At 35.3% G+C, this 23545-nt stretch overlaps 1 protein-coding gene and 1 long non-coding RNA gene across 4 annotated transcripts in view; one reads left to right on the forward strand and one right to left on the reverse strand.

The window, feature by feature from the left end:
• The window catches only part of LOC130458174 (uncharacterized), a 69605-nt gene that overhangs the window by 16390 nt on the left and 29670 nt on the right, over positions 1-23545 (reverse strand). Inside the window, exons 2-3 of the long non-coding RNA XR_008917263.1 lie at positions 2532-2658; positions 1192-1292 (exon numbers count right to left, since the gene is read on the reverse strand). This is a non-coding gene — a long non-coding RNA (uncharacterized LOC130458174). The remainder of the gene's footprint in view (positions 1-1191; positions 1293-2531; positions 2659-23545) is intronic.
• Positions 1-23545, forward strand: part of SRBD1 (S1 RNA binding domain 1) — a 355867-nt gene that overhangs the window by 2631 nt on the left and 329691 nt on the right. For all 3 annotated transcript variants that reach the window (XM_056821193.1, XM_056821253.1, XM_056821129.1), the window contains exons 2-5: positions 1583-1656; positions 3045-3124; positions 4806-4992; positions 7646-8026. In XM_056821193.1, the coding sequence (XP_056677171.1) occupies positions 3045-3124; positions 4806-4992; positions 7646-8026 (648 nt within the window). In that variant the 5' untranslated portion in view covers positions 1583-1656. The remainder of the gene's footprint in view (positions 1-1582; positions 1657-3044; positions 3125-4805; positions 4993-7645; positions 8027-23545) is intronic.

Consider the following 23545-nt stretch of genomic DNA (forward strand, 5'->3'; position numbering starts at 1 on the left):
CCTCATTCTCAATCCACTGAGCCACCCAGCTGCCCCCTCATAACATTCTTTAGCTGATTCTTCATGATCTATAGCTGAAAAACAATATCCAGAAGCTAACTTTATGTTAATGAACCTTGTTGAACTTACCCACTTTGGTCTTAGTTTGATGGACACACAGATGAACATAAGCTTAGTCTTTTAATTTATATTTGTTACAGTATTATTTATATGGTATTGTTTATAATAATAATTCAGCCCCGGAAAGATGGGGGCAAAATCAGTCTCAGAAAAGAATAATTATTATAACAACAAAGATGTTGCTTAGGCCATATATTAACAGGCAGTATGATGGAAAGAATACTGGATTTGAAATTAGAAGAGTAGGATTCAAATTCTGGCTATGCCACTTATGTTACCTTGCATAAATCACTCAGCCTCTCTAGGCCTCATTTTCCTTATTTTTAGAATGAAGTTATATTAGGTAACATAAGTTATATTTTACAATAAACTTTAAAATATTTTGTATGAAATATAGACATCACTGAGATTATTCTTATTTTATGAAGAAATAGAAGCATAGAAAGGTAAAGATAAGTAATTCAGTTAATATAAAGCAGAAAGGAGACCAGAACATAAATTTTTCAGACTCATGGATGATGTTATAGAAAAGGAATCTATATCTGTGCCAAATGAATTATTTTATCAGAAACATTTCTTCCAAATGAAACCTAGAAGGTATTCAATAGTAATTTGTTGAATGAATGAATTTGTTAAGTACTCTTGAAATGCTTCAAATATAATTAAATGCAGTTAATGTTATTACCTTATTATATTTTATAATCCTTACCTTTTGTTGTAGAATCAGAACTATGTATTGGTTCTAAGGCAGAAGAATGGTAAGGGCTAGGCAATGGGGGTTAAGTGACTTGTTCAGCACACAGCTAGGAAGTCTTTGAGACAAATTTAAACCCAGGACCTCTCATCTCCAGACCTGGTTCTCTATCCATTGAACTGCCTAGCTGCCCCTTCTGAATGGTATCTAAATACACAACATTCTATCAATTAATAGCCTTTGTTGAGGACCCGATGCATGTAAAATGTCCTATTACTGAATATTGTTCATTTAATGTTACAAGAAAATATGTTCTAACCCTAATCTCTCTTACAGTTTTTAAAGAAGTCTCTTAAGTCTGAGATGATCCAACTTACCTTAAGAGCGAACACTGCCTATTTGGGTCCAGCTTCTGCTGATATTTTTGTGCTGTGTTAAGGCAGAAGTGTCAAACACTTTTGGGCTTCAAGCAGCTTACCTGTTACAGATGCATTATAATTTGGAAATACTTACTAAAATAAACAAAAATACAATAGAATACAGATAATGCTAATATGTAGTTTGTTTAGGCAATTAATGGGATCCTTAAGTTTAACTTTTGGTGTTCCCTTTTCCATTTGAGTTTGACACCTCTGTATTAATTCTATACCCTCCTCTCAGTGTCATATGATATTTCTTGCAATTCTGTGACTGTAAATTATATTTCTTTGTTTTTAATTCTTTGGGCAAAAAGAATTTAAAAAAATTTTTATTCTGTTTATTCTGCAGATATCATCTGGAATTGTTCACATTTGCTTAAGAAAACATATCAGGCCTTAGAGGAATCATTAGAGAAAGCAAAAGTGAGTAATCCTTAAGTGCCCAAAGAGTTATCTTTTTACATATAGTATTACAGTTTTCTGCCTTTTCTGTACTGGGAATTTCTTCCTAAGTGAGATACCACACTCCTGAAATTTACAGAAGTTTTTGATAAGCTGTGGTAGCCTTAAGTCTGTTGAGCTCTCACATTTTATCTGTTAAAATTGAGTGTGTAGGAGTTGTCATAATTTTTTCTCTTAAAAAATTCTTAAAGGAAGTTCTAAAAATGAATCTGTAGGATGCCCAAACAGCATGACTAATTCAGAGTATTTTGAGTTGAAGGTCCTCCTCCCCTCCAAAGGTGACTACTATAGCAATATCATGTTTTCTGGGAGTAAGGCTGGCCTACATCATCCATATGGCAAACATTTATAATTATTTCTCTATTCTAGAATATTAATAAATGTTTTTTAAGCATCTGAGATATATTGATCATAATTTTACTATATTATTTGTGAAACATAACATTCTAAGCTGAGTTACTCTCTGTGGTAAACAATATTTCTTAGGCCAAAGATTAGACCATTCTGATATATTCATTTTGTAAACACAGCCAGTTCTCACTTAAGGTAAGTGGGCTGTTCTTTAGCCCTTTTGCAAGGCTCTGAATAGTTCTGCCTCATCTGGGTCTCTGGTAAGGGAGGACCCCTGAAGATAGAGTGACTTCAGTTCACGTGGAGCCAGGGATTCCTGGTTGGGGTTGTAACTTGTAGTGCTCCAAGTGGGTCTTGCCAAGAAGTCAAATTTGCATAATGCCAATTTATAGAAAGGGAGAACTGTCTATAATTTCTGTTTCGAATTAACATAGGTCTTTTAAAAATACAACTGAAGTACAATTAACTTTTTGGAAGTGAATTACCCAGCTTGAGGATTAACTTCCTGTCTACTTCTTGAATCACTTAGTTTTCCATCCTACTCATAGGCTTGTGCTAGATGCCAAAGGCAGACACCAAAGAAGAAATGATACATATCTGTCCTGGTGGAGTCTGTGAAAAGATGGAAGAGTTTATAGTTTGATTGGTTCCAATTCAGTTATCCTTGCATCATTCTAGTTGAGCAATTACATATGTAAAGTTATTTATAATTAGAATTGTCAGCCAGTAAGAGCTTACATTCTAAAGAGATAACATAGCTATGAACAAGAACAAGGCGCTTAGGAAACATTTGAAACAGAAAACAATTGGCTGTTAGCAGATGGCAAATGCAGAAGAGATGAGACGTGTCTGAGCTTGAGAATTTTTTTTTCCATCTTAGTACTTTGCAGAGCAGGATTGATGTAGAGTTATCTTTGAATGAGTCTTCACTTTGAGGGAGCTAAAATTAGATTAGTCTATCTGTTCCTTTTATTGATTACATGCTATGTTTCTTTCAGATGTCAGGATTATCAAGGAGAGCAAAATTAAAAGTTCAGGCTGTGGTGGCAAAAGATGAGTTACCTTCTTTTCTTGAATTGTAAGTGTGTTTTGTTGTGGGTGTAAAAAGATTTTCATTTCAGATAATATATCCTATCACCTGCTTATTTTTGCTGAAAATATGTTACACCATGGCAAGTGCTGGTACATAAAAAAAAAATAATTTCTATTATACTTTAAAATAATTTATTGATAAATTTTGTTTTTACATCACAAATTTCTCTCTGTATTCTTTCAATCTTTCAATCTTCTCAGAAAGCTATTCCTTATTATAAAAAATAAATGTAAGAAAAGTTCAGCCAAATTAAGTTATTTTGAATTTTTATTCCTAATATATTATCTAAATTTTTCCTTGTAATAGTATTTGTTAATTCAGGAACTATAGGAAATTATTATTTTTTTTTCTATTTCACCAATAGAAGTACTGATTTCTGGAGAGGTAAATGTTTATAGTTTAACATGCCCAGAACTAGAATCCAGGTTTCTGAGGTCAGAGTTCTTTCTATTGAACTATTCTGTTCTTGTTTACATTTTTTATTGAGAATACAGTCTAAATGACCTTTGATTATTAAATAGTCTTTGGAAAGAATTAACTTTCAATATTTACCATTGACTATGCAGAATATATCCTAGATCATGCATGAGGTCTTGTCTAGAGGTTTCCTAATCCTCATGCAGTATCTCACATCATCCCAGTGTTAATTTGTCCAGGAGAAGGAAGTTAGTCTTTTTGTACTATAATTGAGTAATAACAGACACCTAACATAGTGTATAGAAATAGGTTTAACAGAATTGTTCTAAGTTGATTTCCTTACCTTACTTCCTCAGAATAGCTTTAGCATTTGTTTTGCTTCTGTAATATGAGATATCAGGGAGATTTGGGAAGTGTGTTTGATTTTTATTTGGTGTGTAAGAAAGTGCAATAGTGGTTCTAGTCTAGATCTGTTCTCTGGGGTGAATGTAGAATTACTCAAAATCACTGAAATATAACTCATTTAATGCTGGTTCTTCATATAGCACAGGAAACACTCTTAAAGGCTTTAACTACATTATATATTGGTTTGGTTTAGCACAATTTATATGAATTGAAAGTTAAAGATGAAAAATTCTCTGTGATTTTGAGGCAGTAAATCCTGTTTAAAAAAATCTAGGCAATACATAATATCCTAAATCTCTTCTGGTAAAATATGATCAAATATAAATAAATCTTCTAATATAAAGAGGTTAGGGAACTAAGGATGAAATTGAAATAAGGAGATAAAGGAGAATCAGAGAATTATTTTTTACAGAAGATGTTTTATAGTTTTTATTATTATCATGCATTAATTGTGCTTACTCATAAATATACTTTTCCAATTTGAGGCCTCTCATTTTGCCTTTGTATATCCTTTTTTTTTTTTAAACCCTTACCTTCCATCTTAGAATTTATCCTGTATATTAGTTCCAAGGCAAAAGATGGCTAAGGGCTAGGCAATGGGAGGTAAGTGATTCACCCTGTGTCACACAGCTAGTACATGTCTGAGGTCAGATTTGAAATCAGGATCTCCAAGCCTGGCTCTCAATACGTTGAACCATGTTGCTAGGCCTGCCTTAGAATATACTTGTACAAAAACACAAAACAAAACACCATGGCAGTACATAGAAAACATGATATCTGTGTGTTTTCTTTATGACATTTAAATTTTATTTCCTTAGAAAATATTTTGTTAATTTTTTCCTAGTTCATCTGAATCTGAAGAAGATAATGATAAAGATAGTTCTTGGGAACCCCAAAAGAAAGCTACAAACAGCTGCAAGTTACCCACTTCTAATAAAAGCAAGCCAAAAAAAGTGGCTGTGGTACGGAAGAAGGCCCCCCAGATCAGCAGTAGCAGTAGTCCAAGAAAGGTGGCTATTAAAGAAGAACTGGTAGGTATCTCAGGTAAACATAGGCTCTTCAGAGAGCAAACCAGGTATTTTGCATAAGAAGTTAGAGATAGGATTTGTTTCATACTGAGTCAGCAGTCTTTGCTTCCAAATAGATTGTATTGGTTGCTTGGTAGCTCTTGCTATTTTATTTGTTATGTACAATAATCTAGATTTAACTTTAATTTTATCTTTAGCAATATAAAATTCTTTTAAAAAATGTTGTTAAAGTACATGTAAAACTTCCCAGTCCTATTGATTTTGCTTTGCATTACTGCATTATTTCCTTATGTTCATATTTTTTTTTGTTTTTCTTATATAGTGGTAGGAGTATGAAGTCTTTCCATAAAACTTAGTATAATAAGAGTTGGAAAGAAGCTCAGTTTTTTATCTTCATTATTAACTGAATAATTCTATTGGATTCTTCTACTGATATTTAGTATTTTTAATTAATAAGATGGGACAGAAGTAGAACAGGCTAACTCGGGCAGAAACATGTTATTTAGAAAATTTTTAGGTGTTTTAGAGAACTTTAGATGACTTTAGATTTTCCTGAATTCCTTATAACTTTTGCCAAAATTCAACATGTTTTATTCCACTGAAGAAGTATGTAACACAGGGGAAGGGAGTTTCTTTAGCTACTTTCCCAGGTTTTTGGTTACCTATACTGTATGAGAAATGGCAGTCCTGGCTATTAAGTTCCATCAGCACACACCAATGAGGACATTGATGACCAGCAATTTTACTTTCTCACTGTGATCCCAGGATTAGGCTGAGAGATCTTTTGCACCTAATTTCTGTTTATAAATAGGAATTAGAGAGTGACCTGTGATGACTATGTGACTCTGGGAAAGTTATTTCACATCTTGGTTGCCATAAGCAACTCTTTGAGATTAAGTTGTAGAAATGCTGCTGGTCTGAGAGGTTTCCTCATTAGCAGAACATGGCATAGAAGGAAATCCATTGAAATAAGAAAAGAACCATGAGAACCTCGTCCATTGGGCACATCACACTGGCCAGCCAAAGTCTTAGAGAATTCTGTAGTCCTTATCAATCCTTCTGTTTTCACTTGGAGGGTTTATTTTTAGGTTTGTTTTTTTTTTTGTTTTATTTTTTAGTGGGAAGGTGGGAGGCTGGGAAGCACCAGAACTGTTTAGTAAAGTTGACATAGGTGCTTTTTGGGGAATGCAGTTTTCTTTCAGAATTCTTTAGATAAAGTTATGAATTCTTTACATTAAAAAAATTCTTTCCAATTACATATTACATATAACAAATTCAATATAAAGTTGAATTTCATAATGGGAATTTATATAAAGGGAGAACTGACTATATTGAGAATAGATTAAAAAGAGATTAATCTAAATAGATAGTAATTATGTTATATTTATATAATACTCTAAGGTTTACAAAGTGCTTTAAATGCATAATCTCACATTTGAATTGTATAATGTCTTGTGAGGAAGCTTCTGTCCTTAACTTCATTTCACAAAGGAAGAAACTCAGACTTGGGTTAAATGACTTGCTCAAGACCATACAGTTATTAAAGGTCTTAGGTAGGATTCCAACTGAGTCTCCCTGACTTCAAGTCTAGCATTCTGTTCATTATGCCAAAATGCATGTAGTAGCATGACAGATATAAGGAAGAAATTCTTGATATTACAGTCTGTTAAACTCTAGAATGAGTTTGAAGTGGGGATGTGGATGGGGATAAGGAAAAGAAATGGAATAGATTTTCTGAAATGCTTTAAAAATTGGTTTTGATTTCTATATTTTTTGCAGCAGTTCAGTTGATTCTTGCCTGAAGTTCTAAGGGATGGAATCAAGATCTCAAACTCTTTGTATACATTGGATTTTATGAAAATGTTGAAAACTTTCAATTTTTCATTGTTTTGCTTTGATTATTTAATTTGTGGATTATGTAAGCAGTTTGCTGCTTCTTGCTGGATCACTCATGCTTTACTTTTAGAAGTTTTATTGCTTACCTCATTTGTTTATTCAATAGATATTTATGGAACCACTAGTATTTGGATTAAGTGTCTGCACCAGAGAATGAAAGAGTGATGAAATGAAGGGTAACCTTACATCAGGCAATGTTTTTATTTGTGAACATTTGTTAAAGAGTTTGATTCAGAAGTGGGGAGGTTAGAGCTTTGCTTGAAATTTAGTTTTGAACTTCATTTGTGAATATTATTCTCTCCTTCCTTTTGGTCTTTTGTTGAATTTTACTCTGTGCCTTTTCGGTGACTTAGGGAACCTCTTCATTTGATTGAGTGGTAGCATTTTGTCAGTGGTTCATGTACCATAAACTTTTGGGAGAAGATGTAATGATTTGATGCTGATGCTTAATTGAAATTTATCAAAATGCCCTATTTGGGGGTGAAATTTAGACTGAACACAGGTGCTTTTTGGGGTGACCAGACCCAGTGTGCTTTCTGGGAAGGCTGGGCCTTTCAGAGTAATGAGCTGGTTAGATCTTTTAATTGCATGAAGGTTGAAACCTTGCCTATTCTGTTCTTTACTCTATAACCCTTGTTGCTTGCTTTACTGCTCTGTGCTCTGAGAACACACATTAAAATTTTTTTAGTTGAATTTAAAGGCTTTTGGGGAATTGGCTTTGATGTTGTTTTAATCACATGTTCACTTGATGGTTTGACAGAATAGCTCTGTGCTTGTTGATGATGTTTCGGAAGACAGCAAAGATGAACTGAAAGTTTTGCAGAACCTGAAAACTACAAATAGCACACGGAAGAGAGTATCTAATAAGCTTCGAATGCAGAAGGCCAAAAAACTGAAAGTTGATGAGGCGATCTGCAGAACTGACCACTTAGATGGTGGTGGCGTCGAGATTCCATCAACGAGCACCATGCAGGGACAACACAGCATAAAGAAGGGAGAAGATGAAGATAATCTTACATTTGGTGAACCCCCTTTAAAGAAAATAAAATCTACAATGTTTCCTCAGGGACAGCCTGTCAAAACTGCAAGAAATGTTGGCAAGATTCAGGAGGAGTTGGAAATGAACTGGGACATGGTACAGGTATGAAATAAGTTTTTTCTTTCTACTTGCTTTAATGGCTCTCATTGAGGAAGGGAATGCTTTCAGAATTCTGGGGGAAGGTCCTGTCTAACAATCTCAGGGGTATGTTTTATAAAGAACATAATAGTTTTCCATATTATACATATATATATATAGTTCAACACCATCTCTTGTTGCATTTGCAGGGAGAAAAATTACTGTTTATAATGCAGTAGTACCCTCCTTTAAAAATCTGGGTTTTATCTAGATAATTCAGGGGTGATTACTCTCATTTCAAAAATATTCATTGAGAGTTCCTATTTATGATGGATTTAAATGTTTGTTTACAGATAGGTCATGAGCTGCTTGACAAAGACAGAAGGCAGGGAAACTAAATTGTTAGATGCTACTGCTTAGCTATTAAAAATCAGAAATGAAGATGAAGCACTTTTCAAGTTAGAATATAGTTCATTGAGAAAATGGGAGATAATCGATAAAAAATTGGACTTTTTGACAGCTTTTCAGAGATATATATAATATGTATATCTGTGTGCATATATATGTATATATATACACATATATATATAAATATATCATATACAGCATATATATATATATATATATATATATATATATATATATGCTGTTACACAGATTCCACTGTAGCCCTACTCTGATGCCTCTGTTATATGAAGGTGATTCTTGAATGTTATGCTGTTAGAGGGTAACCGACCTCTGGCAAGTCCATACTTGCTGGAACACCTTAGGGTATTTGTTCTTCAGCAGACTGTATTCTATGTTTATCATCTTGGAATAATTTTAGGTAAGATAAGTGTGAAGGGCTCATCTCCTAAAGAATGACTAGCTCAGGATACTCTTTTCCCCTACAGCTAGTCCTGAAGACTACTTGCTCAAGTTTAGAGGGGAGTACCCACTAATGAAACCATGTTATCTGTTGAGATGTTGAATTAGTTGTTACATAAAATGAGATACAGGTATATTGCTGCCTCTATATCTAGCACATCATCTTCATGAATTACTATTATGTCTGAAAAATCATAACCTGCAAATTCATTGCTTCCCTCATGTATCATTTGACCTATGAAGGTCCCTACAATCCTGTAGTTTCCTCCTATCCTTTTTTTTAAAATAAAAATTAAAAAAAGTTTTTTTTTTAAACAAATTTTTAATTAAAAAAAATCCTTACCTTCCATCTTAGAATCAGTACTGTGTACTGGTTCCAAGGCAGAAAAGTAGTAAAGTCTAGACAATGGGGATTAAGTGACTTGCCCAGGGTCACATAGCTTAGAAGTGTTTGAGGCCAATTTCAACCCAGGCCTGGCTCTCACTCTCCTGAGCTTTCCAGCTGTCCCCTCCCCCTATTATTCTTTAGTTATAGATTAGCCAGAGAGAAATTTACTGGTATTTACTTGAATTTTCTAGTATTATATAGCTCTTTGGAATAGCTGTGTGGCTTGCTTGTTAGTGTTCTGTGAGTAACATTTTGATAGGTTAATAATAAAATAAATTCTTGCTTATAGGTGCCATCAGAGGAGATTAGAGGCAAGAGATAAAATAAAAAAGTAGCCATCAAAAAGATTGTTATAGAATAGGCTAATACTCAGGTTCCACTATTAAAATATTACTCATAGCCTCTTTGTGGTATGTAGGTTAACTTGGGTTTTCAAAGATTATACCAGCAGAGCACAGACTCTAGTAGGCCTATTCAACCAGTTTTTGGGTCTGGTAGTAGAATGCATTTCTAATTTACAAGGACCATTTAATAAAATTCAAGTTTTATTTTTTAAAAAACTTTACCTTTTGTCTTAAAATTCATACTTAGTATCATTTCTAAGATAGAGGAGTGATAAGGGCTAGACAAATAGGGTTATGTGACTTGTCCAGGGTCATAGTACTTAGGGAGTATCAGAGTTTACATTTGAACCCAGGACCTCCCATCTTTGGGCCTGGTGCTCTATCCACTAAGCAACCTACCTAACTAAATCATTTTAGCTAAGGCAAGAAAGGCTGACTTTATTAATAATCTCCAGGTAATGCTTTTTTGGGCCATATTAATTCATGTGTGTTACACAATATGCTAAAACATGGAGAGGTTTCAGTTTTAGTTGGTGGAGGAAATGCTTTTCTTGATAAAACTGTAGGTTTTTTGAAATAGTCAAGTAATCTTTTAAGCTAGTTGGTATTTCCTGAACACAGAGAGGAAGACACAGTGAGGAAACTGACATAAATATGTTCTGGGGAGTGGAAAAACCTGTCAAAGGTTAAAAATATGATAGTCCAGGGGTTGTCTTTAAGGATTTAATTCTGTATTCACTATTATTGGAGGTCTATTCTTTAGGGGGCAGCTAGGGGACCTGAAGTCAGGGAAAGAAGTGGATAGAAGGCTAGGCCTGAAGTCGGGGAGATTTGAGTTCAAAGGTGATCTTAGACACATACTAGCTGTAGGAAGCCTTGGGAAACTACTTAACCTCTGTCTCAGTTTCCTTATCTGTAAAATGGAGATAATAATAGCACCTACCTTGCAGCACTGTTATGAGGATCAATGATAATTTAAAAATACTTAGCACAATGCTTGGACATAGTAGGCACTATCTAAATGTTAGCAATTATTTTTATATTAATATTAATTATTATTCAGTACTTATTTCAACCTTGTACAATTTCATTTAGGAAGCCAATTTTTAGGATTGTAGATGGACCACTGGCCCAGGACATTATCACAACTAAAGTTCTTTCTTGCCAATAGTTTTTTTCTGTTCTCACTCTGTCTTTTCTATAAAGAATAATTCTCTACCCTGAGGATTTCTTTACTTTTTCCTTTCATATAACAAATGTCAAAACTCTTAGGATAAGAGATTCTCCAAAAGAAACCTAAAGGGGGGAGGGGGAGACAGTGAGAATCACTGAGGAAAACAAAAAAGGGACAAGGATTTATGGAGAGAGAGGTGCTTCACTGGGCTAAGAGTGGGTGATAGAAGAGAAGTAGAGGGACTGAACAAGGAGAATAGGTCAAAATAAAATTATCCTTTGTTGTGATATGTCATAAATATTTAGTAAAAGTAAATATATAACCCCATTAACTGGTTTTCTGAGGCCTGTCCTCATGCCTGTTTTCTGAATATTTGGAATGTTGGAGAATTTTAGTCCTTCCTGTCAACTTGTGGCAGATTTTCTTGCCTCCTACATAATCTTCAAATCATTTTTAAATGGTTTTTGGCAGCTGCAGCAATCCCACTCATAGTGAATCTGGGCATTCCTTGCTTATGAGTTTGGAGAGGTGGTTGCTACAGCTGTCGCCTGCCCTAAGTACCCAGTGGTAACTCTTTAGTTGCTAGTTATTTTGCCACTTCTTTTCAAATAGATTTAAGAAAATTGCCTGGGGAAGTTTTTAAGAATGAACTCAATTGGGGGCAGCTGTGTAGCTCAGTGGATTGAGAGCCAGGCTTAGAGATGGGAGGTCCTAGGTTCAAATGTGACCTCAGACACTTCCCAGCTGTGTGACCCTGGGCAAGTCACTTAACCCCCATTGCCTAGCCCTTACCATTCTTCTGCCTTGGGACCAATATACAGTATTGATTCCAAGATGGAAGGTAAGGGTTTAAAACAACAACAACAAAAAGAATGAACTCAATTGTTTGGTTTTTCCTTTTACTGTAGGACTATTCAAAATTTTTCCCCCAGTTCAGTGTCTGGCAGAAGGGATGGGAAGGAAGGTATGCATCTGATCATGTGTATCTAATTGCTCTCCAAACCTATTTTGAGGCAGTAGTTTAATTTTGCATTTTCTAGTGTTACCTATACCTTTACTCCCATTTTTATAGGTAGTTGGGAGCTATTTGGCTGTTGACAAAATTAACCATCTAGTTATTTACACACACATAATTCCCTTATGCCTTTAAGTATTTAAAGAGAATATACAGAGTGATTATTTGGTGTCTATTTCCTAAACAGAAAGATGAGACAAATCTACCACTACTATTAGTGCCATTGGATGAGTAGGAACAAAAAATGCACTGCTGTTTATTTGAAAGATCTCATCATAGAGAATTATATATATATGATAGATATATTTTGACCCTTTTGAATGTTACATATATTAGAAGTGACATGTATTTGATAAAGGTGATCAGAGGTTGGCTATAATTGAGTTTTCTTATAGCAGTAGGCATTTATTTTAGAAAGTAGAAACATATAATTCTCCTTTGGGGCATCTGTAGTTCTCTTAAAAAATTATCAGGGCTAACTAATATTTTTAGAATGTCTGGGGATAATATTTTAGGTCATATCTTGCTTCAAGTTTTGGGAAGAATGCTTATTCATCTGTATTTTTATATTTTATTAGGATGGAGGCAGTCATTCAGTTAATCAGCAAACATTTGTTAAGCACCTACTATGTGCTAAGCACTGAGGATAAATACAAAGCAAGAAAAGCAAAACTTAGTGCCAAGAAGTATGGAATCTAATGGGGAGACAATGTGAAAACAACTATATGTAATGAAAATATAAACTGTAATCACAGAAGAGATGCACTAGCATTAAGGGCAATCAAAACAGGCTTCTTTTAGGAGATTATATTTTAGCTGAGTCTTGAAGGAAGTCAGAGAAGCTAGGAAGCAGAGAGAAGAGAAAATTCTAGTTATGAGAGTGAAAATGCCCAGAGTAAGGATAATGGAGTACAATGTGCAAGGAATAGCAAGTAGACTATAGTTTTCTATATCATAGAATGTGTGGATGGGAGCAAGGAGAAGACTGGAAAGGAGGGAAAGGACCATGTTATAATGGTCTTTAAACCTAAACAGTGAGGTAACTGGACAACTAGGTGGCACTGTGGATTGAGTACTGGGCCTGGAGACAGAAAGACTCATCTTCCTGAGTTAAAATTTGTCCTCAGACACATACTAGCATAACCTTCGGTAAGTCACTTAACCCTGTTTGCCTTAGTTTCTTTATCTTCAAAATGAGCTGGAGAAGGAAGTAGCAAACACTTCAGTGTCTTTGCTAAAAGAGCCCTAAGGACCAAAAAGATTTGTTCATGACTGAAATGGCTGAATGACAACAACAAAGCCAAACCAAGGACTTTATATTTGATCCTAGAGGCAATGGAGTCCACTTGAATTTACTGAATAAGGTTATCATGGTCAGACCCTCATATTTTAGGATCAGTTTGAGAGTTGAGTTGAAGATGGGCTAGAATGAGGAGAGATTTGAGGTAGGGAGGCCCAGGAGACTTTTGTAGTAGTTTAGATGTGAGGGGTATGAACTTTAGATTACTCCACCCTACTTAGACTAACAAAAACAGGAATGTCTACACCCATACTTAAGGATTAAGTATTTAGGAGGATGGCCTATGATAGACATGTGTTAGCAAATGATAAATCAGAAACAACTGACAGACTCCTGGGCTGTCCTAAGTCAAGCTTAAGCTACCATTGGTTTATGTGAGACACAGGAAAGTGATGTAAAAACTGTCTATATATTTCACATCACTTCCTCTCTCTGGCCTCTTTGGTGGCGATGTGGCTGGTGGAGCGTGCTGAGCATTTTGGCATCTTGGGTGGCGGCTGCTATTGTCCGGGTTTAGTGGTGAGTTTTCCTTGATAACATACTGGAGGAAGCTGAGTAGCCTAGGTCAAGTGAGGCATCTTCCATGAGCCCTCTTGGAGTTTAGGCTGATTCTTTCTCCTTTACCTTCCAAACACTATCCTCTTAGAAAGCCACTAATCTTCTTCAGAGACCTCTTGGCGGAGGTCTTTGAACTCCCCCTGGCACAGGCCAAGTGGGAGAAATCCTACACCTTTTCCCTCTCCCTTCTCCTTATTTCCTTCCCTTTATATTAATTAAACCACCATAATTAAAAAAAAACTGATTTGGGTATTTTATTTGGGACATTCCCTGGTAACCAAAATTAATTTAGATTAGGTTGCAACCCTAAAGTTATCCTTACAGTAAATGAGGACCAGTACCTGGATGGTGGTAGTGTTAGAAGAGAAAAGGGGACATACACAATGAGAAGTTCAGGTGAAATAGACAGGTCTTGGCAATAGATCAGAAATGGAGTAGAGTGACAGAGAGAGTGAGGAATTGAGGATAAGCTAGGTTGTGAATTTGGTTGACTGGGAGGATAATGATGTCCTGGACAGTAAGAGGAAAGTTAGGAGGAAGGGAAGGATTTAGGAAGAAATATAGTTTATGTTTTAGACAAGTATTAAGCATCTACTATGTGGTAGGCATGGTGCTAGGTTACAGGTATAAATAATGAAATGATTCCTATTTGCATTGAGTTTATGTTCTAATTGGTGAGATAAGTATATATAAAAATACATGGAGTATAATGTAAAGTTAATAAATAACAGTGTAGTGAAAAATAACATAGGGAAATTTGGGAGCTAAGAGGGTTCCCATGTAGTGGAATGAGGGGAGTAGAGCCCTATAGTTCTTGGATACAGGTTTCTGTTTATTGTCTCTTCTGAAGTAAGCTTGTGACTTCAGACTGCAAATGGACACCACAAATTTGCCTGTTCTTTGTGTTAGCTGGATTATTATTATTATTATTATTATTATTTTTAAACCATATCTTCTGTCTTAGAGTTGATACTACTAAGTATCAGTCCATTACAGAAGAGTATTAAGGGATAGGCAATTAGGGATAAGTGACTTGCCCAGGATTACACAGCTTGGAAGTATCTGAGGCCACATTAGAATCTAGGATCTCCCAACTGTAGGCCTGGCTCTCTATCCACTAAGCCACCTAGCCACCCTTTATTAGCTAGGTTCTTCATGAAGAGACATGAGTGAAATGAATTTTTTTCTTTTTTAGACTAATGAAGCAAATTGTTATTTTCTTTGTATGAAGTATCTATTTTCAAGGAAGTTTTAAAGATTTCTTTTTCTTTTGGTGGAAGAGGGACAGTGTTCCAGGGTTATAATTAGATAAATATAATATGTAATACTGAAAAGAGAAAGGAATTGGCATTCGTGGCTAATTCTCTATTCTGTATAGCCTTAATTTTCATCTTAGTGATAGTGCCAGCAACTCAGACTCTTCTGGCAGGTTGCTCCTATCATTGTGATGCTGTACCTACCTCATTGTCTTCACTAGATTTTAGACCAAGTTTCTTAAGCTGAGGTTCATGAACTTGTTTAAAAAAAAATTTCAGTACCTGTATTTCAATATAATTGGTTTCCTTCTTAATTGTGTGTAATTTGTTTTATATATTTAAAAACATCTGAGAAGGAGTCCATAAGTTTTACCTGACTGCCAAAGGGGTACATGACACAAAGAACTCCTTTTTTTTCTCTTAGTTCAGCCAAGATTTGGTGGGTTTAAAAAAAAAGGCACTATATTAAGTAAATAATGAAGAAAAAGCAAAATCAGAACACAAGCTCTGAATCTATAAATTTGTAGGATGCAGAACTCTTTATCACATATTGGCTTGAGGGGCAAGTATTCTTTGTCAGTCTTATTTCAAGGTCTCTGCTTTAACTTTTGGATGGAATAGGAAATTTAGTGAAGGGAATCCTAGTGTGTGCCCAGGGGAGACATAACTGTAGAGGAGAGGGTCATGATAGTAATGGGCTTTTGCATAGCCAGACTAGAGTATTATAATACTGCATACCTAAAGAATAAGGGAGAGGAGCTGATAGAAAAGCTTTGAAAGTGAGAGGATACCAAGGACAGATTTCATCGACTTTGCTGTTTTGCCTAAAAATCATCATTTAGAAATTGCTTTTTATGCAAATAAGAATTTCACTTACTTGCCTACTTTAGAGGTGAAGAGATTTGATAAGCTATTTCCCTGGACATTCCTCACTCTTCTCTTTAATTTTTATGATCTTTAAAAGGATTACCTTTGTTGTTTTAGCAGAATTGGGGATGAATTTGAATCTTCATGCCATCTATAACTTTGTGGCTTTGGATAGGAAAGCTCCTCTGTTGTTCTGCCATTCTGCAAAGTGGGCAGACTAAGAAAAATTGTGAATGATAATATTCTCATGCTATTTATTCTGTATCTGTCTGCCAATATATTTGAGGTCATGTCGAGCATACTAAATCGACATGCTCATTTCACTGTAGAAATTTAAGAGTATAAAAGTGATAATTATATCTACTGGGAATTTTTGATAGTTTTAATCAGTTTTAAAATTTTGGGGGATTTAAAGTAAAATAAATTCTTGCTCACTTAACTGTGACTTTTTTTCAATGTCATAACTAACTTTGCAGCTTCAGGTAATGTTTTTAAGATCTGGAATTGCATTGTGGATCAAGTGTAATTTTTACATACCTTGTAAGGGAGCTTCTGACACAGAAGTTTGTTTTCACTTAAGACAGTATATTTAAAAGCTCTTTATTCAAGCCTTCAAAAATCTTTTGTTTATTATTTAAGATACTGGCAGGTAGACAGAGATTCTTGCTGTTTTTATTCTCTGAAATTGATTTTTTAAACCCTTACCTTCTGTCTTAGAGTCAATACTGTGTATTGGCTCCAAGGCAGAAGAGTGGTAAGGGCTAGGCAATGGGGGTCAAGTGACTTGCCCAGGGTCATACAGCTGGGAAGTGTCTGAGGCCAGATTTGAACCTACGACCTCCCATCTCTAGGCCTGGCTCTTAATCCACTGCGAGCCACCCAGCTGCCCCATGAAATTGATTTTTGATAAAGATATAATGTGACTAATTGAAAATTATAGCTTCCCAATAGATTGTAGTAATAAGATCATATGAGGACATAATCGAGATGCTGTTTTCACTTGTAAATGTCAAAAATAATAAGGGAGTCAAGAAATCATTAAAAATAATATCCATCCAAATTTTTTTCCTTCTGAGTTAAGAGCTTTGTAAAAAGAAAGCTGTTGAGGTTGAAAAGCATACAAATTTGTGCTAGTTTTTGAAGCAGACTGAAATCTTTTCCAGCTATATCCAGAGATTTTTATTTCTTTCTGGAACATTTTTGTGGATATTGTTCTTCATAGAAAAATAAGAAGTAGCTCATTGTGACTAGGGAAAGAGCACATATTTGATGCTTCGTTAAAGGAAGTAGGTAGTCTTGGTTATATACCTGAGAAAACAAAACATCATTGCATTTGATTCTTCTGTTGAAAGGGCTTAAGGGTTGAAAAAAATTCTGGAAGTTATTTACTCTTGGAAATTGCCTCAGAATACAAAATTGCAAAAAAATGATTCATTGTACTCTGTGCTTTCTGTAACCTGTTAGTTACCTTCTTTGACCAGTAAATAGTGTTCATGTACCAGTAAGGTGAATTCTTGACAAACAGTTTTAAATGGAGATTTTAGCAACTGAAACTTGGCAGATTAGAAGTCAAATGTCTTGAAAAATGGAATATATAAGGTGACTGTTGAGCACTGTTAACAAACCAGGTTGGTCTAATATGAGCCTAAGAAATGGGGGCAACCTATATTGAATGAAAGTATACAAACAGGACCATCTAGTCCCCTGAGACATAGGTACATTTATCATCTTGATCCTTCAAAAGAATTGTTTTTTTGGGAATTAAATACATTTGTATTATTAAAAAATAATGACTTTATAACCAAAAGATGGCATATGCTGTAGTCCATTTTGATCTCTTGTGTACAAAATAATGATTTAAGTCTTAAAAAATAATTAACCTTTTTTGCTTAAACATTTTAAAGAAAAAAACTCAGGAAATTTGGTCTTGCAAAGAAAGGATTTTCTTCTCTGACAAATGGATCAGGGCAAAACTTGTACCTTCTATCATCATTTTTTATCTTTATTATTACTTCTGTCTTGGCTCCAAGGCAGAAGAGTGGTAAGGGCTAGGCAATGGGGGTTAAGTGACTTGCCCAGGGTCACACAGCTAGGAAGTATCTGAGACCAGATTTGAACCTAGGACCTCCCATCTCTAGGCCTGTCTCTCAATCCACTGAGCCACCCAGCTGCCCCCTTTACCTTCCAATTTTTGGACCTAAGCAACGTTTTGAATTAATAGTAGGGGGCAGAACTAAAATTCCCCAATTCTTTGGTTATAATAAAACTCTTAATTAAAAAATTTACAACTTTGTGGTTAAAAGTATTTTATAAATTGTATCTCATTTGAGCTTTATAAGGTTCCTGCAGTCTGGGATTGTATAGTGTAAGGATCTGTGTAACAAGTGAGAATGCAGCTGATTAGGAAACTTGTACTATAGATGATAGAGTTTGTTCTACAGCAGGGCCTTGAACCCTGATTTTCTGATCTCAACTCCAGGACTTTTTCATTACACTATGTTCTCTTTTTCCTAGACTATAAGTAAATTATGTATTGCATGGACTGAATGAGTTAATTATATATTTACACACAGATACTCACACACACACACAGAGCACTTCCTGTGTGCCAGGCAGTGTGATAAATGCTTTACAATTATTATCTGATTTGATTCTCACAACAGCTCTGAGAAGTAGGTGCTTTTATTATCTCTGCTTCATAGATAAGAAACTGAGGCCAATGGGTTGATATGGATAGTAAGTATTAGAGACTGTATTTGAACTTAAAATTTCTTGACTCCAGGCCTCAATATGAAGCCATTTCTACATTGATAAGTTCCTTCATGCTAGTAGTGTCTCCTATAACTTTTTATTTTATACAAAGCTTTATGAATAGTATGGATTCTTGAGAAATATTTGAGAGTTAATCCAGTCTTCAGTCTAGTTAGGTACTTAAGTAAGGGTACTTGAGTTATTGTTAGTCCAAAGGTTAACTCCAACTAGGCAAAGAGAACAAAGGATTCCCTTTTCACAAGTGCAAACTCAGAATAGACAAAGAAAACCAAGAATTTCCTTGCACAATAGTCAAATTCCTCATCTGTCCATTATTGCAGAAACCTCCTATTTTATTTCCTCACCTCTATAATCTATTTTCAACACAGTTGTCAAATTCACAGTACCTAGGTACTAAGTTGGTCCCTTGTTGCTTCTGATATAAAAGACAAACTCCTCTGTTGGGTATTTAAAGCCCTTGTTCCTCTGGCACATTTTCCCCCTTTGCAAACTCCACCCAGAGTGATATATGTGCATCCTCCATCTATTACTCTTACCATGGACTGTTTTCCAAGTCTGGAACACAGTTTCTTAATTTGTCTTGGAACCCTTCTCTCCTGTCACACCTTTCTTAAGTATCACTTCATTGGAGCCATTTCCTGATTTTGGCATTAGTTATTCCCCACTCCTCCAAATCATATTTGAAATGTATATTCTTTTTTCTCTTTTTTTGAAGTATATATTATATTGACATGTCTGTGTGCATGTTGAATCCTTATATAATTTAATACTTAAAAAAATATTTTTAGAATATTTTTCCATGGTTACACGATTCATAATTCCTCCTGCCTCTTCCTTCCCCTTTCCCTGAGCTGACAAGCAATTCCACTGGGTTATACATGTATCGTTGTTCAAAACCTATTTGCATGTTATTCATATTTGCAATAGAGTGAACTTTTAACATCAAAACCTCAGTCACATTCCCATCGAACCACGTGATCGATCATATGTTGTTCTTCTTCATTTCTATTTCCACAGTTTCTCCTGAGTTCCTCTGGATTGTTCTGGGTCATTGCATTGCTGCTAGTAGAAAAGTCCATTACCTTCGATTGTACCACATTGTATACGTCTCCATATACTGCTCCTTTCACTCTGAATCAATTCCTAGAGGTTGTTGCAGTTCACATGGAATTCCTCCAGTTTATTATTCCTTTGAGCACAATAATATTCCATCACCAACATATACCACAATTTGTTCAGCCATTCCCTAATCAAAGGACATCCCCTCATTTTCCAATTTTTTGCCACCACAAAGTGTGGCTGTAAATATTCTTGTATAGGTCTTTTTCCTTATTATCTCTGTGGGGTTCAAACCTAGCAGTGGTATGATTGGATCAAAGGGCAGGAATTCTTTTAAAGCACTTTGTGTATAGTTCCAAATTGCCATCCAGTATGGTTGAATCAAGTCACAACTCCACCAGCAATGCAATTAGTGTCCCAATTTTGCCACTTCCCCATCAACATTTATTATTTTCATTTACTCTCATATTGGCTAATCTGCTAGGTGTAAGGTGGTAGGTACCCCAGAGTTGTTTTAATTGATTGCAATACTTTTTGAGTGTGGAGACTGCCTCATTTTGTGTTTTTAACCCTAGCAGCTGGCATAATAGTAGCACATGTTAGTCATGTAATGAATGATTCCTTAAGTAACATAAAATGGTAACTAGGTCTTTCTTGATTTTTGATTCCCTCTAGTGTCTTGTAAGGTATGCGATATAGGAAAAGGTTTTCCCTCACTCATTATATTCATAAAAATTTTTCTCTATTATGAAGTTTCTGATGTTGAATAAGCTGTACCTTTTTGCTAAAGTTCTTCTCACATTGAGGGCATCACTTTTCAGTTATAGTTTTTTCCCATAAAGTGTAAAGTCTTTGATGCCAAGACTTCTCCATCAGAAAGCCTTCTATGTATTACATTCATAAGTTTTTTTCCCCAGTATCAGTTAGCTGATAGTCAGTAGGAGATGAATGCTGGTAAAAGGCTTTCCCACATTCAATACATTCAAAATTATTTTTCCTGTATGAACCCTCAGATGTTGAGAGAGAAGTAATTTTTGGTTAAAGGGTTAAAGGTCTTCTAATGATGATTGCATTCATAAAGTTTTTCTTTAGGATGAATTTTCTGATGGCAAGAAAGGTGGCCTGTTTAATGGAAAACCTTCTTACATACATTGCAATCATTAGATTTTTTTCCTAGTGCGACTTCTCTGATGGTAAGTAAAACTTCCTCTCCAGCAGAAAGGACTTTCCTTATCAACTGCATTCATAAGGTTTTTCACCAGTATGAATTCATACTCTGATAAGAAGTTTCTCCATATTCATTACATCATATGAAATCTCTGATGTTGAATAAGCTCTTCTCTCTGGCTGAAGGCTTCTCATATTCATGGCATTCATAAATTTTTTTGTTCACTTTGAATTTTTTGATAGTTGAGGAAGTAAGCTTCCTGACAGAAGACTTTTCTACATTTGTTACACTAAAAGTTTTTCTCTAGTATGAATTTTCTAATAGTCACTAAGTTCTGTGTTGCAGTGGAAGAATTTCCCACGCTCATTACATTCATATTGTTTTACCCCAGTATGACTTAAAAAAAAAAATCCTTACCTTCCATCTTAGAATCAATACTGTTTATGGTTCCAAGGCAGAGGAGTGGTAAGGGCTAGGTAATGGAGGTTAAGTGGCCCAGAGTCACACAGCTAGGAAATGTTTGAGGCCAAATTTGAATCTAGCATCTCTAGGTCTGGTTATCAATCCACTGAGCCACCCAGCTCAGTATATTTTTTCTGATGTTCACTGAGCTGTGTCCTCTGACTAAAAGCCTTTCCACGTTTGTTGCATCCATTAGGTTTTTCTCCAGTAGGAATCTTTTGATGGTTAAAAAAGTATGAACCTTTGTGGAAGACATTCTCAATCCATTAGATTCAAAAGATTTTTATCTAATATAATGTTGAGGAAATTGTGTTCTTTCATCCAAGATGCTCTCTTAAAGTCATTGCTTTTGTTGGGTTTCTCTATAGTATGAATTTTCTGATGAGAATTAAGGGATCCACTGTTGTTGGACTCTCCTCATTCATGACATTTATGAGGATTTACTCTAGTATGAATTTTCTGTTGACCAACATGTCTTGTATTTTTTAGTTTATGAATCAGTAATAACTGAGTTATACTGTATAGATTTCTCCTCTTTCACACTTAGAAAATACCATCCTTGAATAATTACAACATTTTCTTTGCATTGAATATACCTTGAAACTATTTGCGTGTCACTTTGATGGAGATTCTTTCCTAAAGATTCTCTTTGTTGTGCTAGCAAGACATTCTCAAGACTGAAGTTTCTTCTAGGATGATTATATTCCCGCTCTCTTACCTTATTTTATTTTTTAAAGCCTTTGCCTTCTGTCTTAGAAAAAAGAGCAGGAAGGGCTCGGCAGTTGTAGTTAAGTGACTTGCCTAGGGTCAAATAGTTAGAAAGTATCTGAGGCAGATTTGAACCTAGGTCCTCCTGACTTGCTCAATTTAATGTGCTACCTAGCTGCCCTCACTCCCACTTTATTGGGAGTTTTACTTTGGGTGATTTTTATTTGCAAAAATGGTTTTTCCTCATAATTCTTTTGCTTCTTTGATCTGGAAGAATCATAACCTTCCAATATGGTGATATCACCAGGTTAATCTTCTCTGAGTCTTTCTTGCAACAATTCTTCCACAAACGTACTCAGCATTGGAAGTGACTTGGCTTTAAGTCTGTCTCCTGGTCCGGGGGTTGGGGGTGGTGGTCCTGGTATAAAAATGAACAAAAGGCCCATTATGCACTTTTCCATGCTTCTTGCTGTGATTTGCTGGCAGGCCTATGGGGTCCCAGAAGGCCATGCTCTTCTCAGAGGACAAATAGTGCCCACTTTTCAGGAGTAAGAGTGACATTCCCATTACATGGGCTGCCAGATATAGGCAAAAAGAGCCATTAGAATATGTGTTCCTTGAAAGCAGGGACTGTTTCTTTCTTTTGGCTTTTTTAGTTATCTATAGTGCCTGGCACAGGTTAAGTGCTTGGTGCAGCTGATAGAATACTGAGCCCGGAGTTAGGAAGACCTATGTTCAGTTGATAAGGTACTTATTGATACTTACTAAGATACTTATTGGCTGTGAACTATGCAAATCAGAACCTCTGTTTGCCTCAGTTTCCTGAAGTATTAAAAGGGGATAATAGTATCTCTTTAGCATGTTATGAGGATCAAATGAAATTATTCTTGTAAAAACAAAAATGAAAGCAACAAAATTACTTAGTCCTTTTTCTAATTGTTGACTTGATCAGACTACTAAATGGTCCATGACATTAAAAAAAAAAATTTAAGAAATCCAGGGGTGGATCATCTAGTTGTTTCTACTTTTTTAGTTGCTTCCTATCGTGTGAGATTTGGAAACTGCTTAAATAAGGATTTTGCCCATAATAATGAGATTTCCACATATAACCTATAGGGCTAACTTAGCCATTTATAATCTATCCTTTAAATTGAAGTCTCTTCTTATACATTTTATGACTATTTTCCAGATTCTTTGTGACTTCATTGAGGACCATACAGTCCATGGAGTTTCTTGGCAAGGATACTATAGTGTTTTGCCATTTCCTTTTTTAGTGAATTAAGGCTAAAAGAAGTAAAGTGACTTGTCCAGGGTCACACAACTAGGAAGTGTCTGAGATTGGATTTGAACTTAGGTCTTCCTGACTCCAAGCTGGTTCTTTATTCCCTAAATCACTTAGCTGCCACTATATTAACACCTAAAATGTGCAAAAAATGAAGAACCAAGACAATATTGCCACAAATAAAATAATGATAATTATTTTTTAAAACTCTTACCTTCCATTTTGGAATCAATACTGTGTATTGGTTCCAAAGCAGAAGAGTGGTAAGGGCTAGGTAATGGGGGTTAAGTGACTTGCCCAGGGTCACACAGCTGAGAAATGTC

Source organism: Monodelphis domestica, chromosome 1, assembly GCF_027887165.1.
Source record: "Monodelphis domestica isolate mMonDom1 chromosome 1, mMonDom1.pri, whole genome shotgun sequence".
Classification (NCBI taxonomy): Eukaryota; Metazoa; Chordata; class Mammalia; order Didelphimorphia; family Didelphidae; genus Monodelphis; species Monodelphis domestica.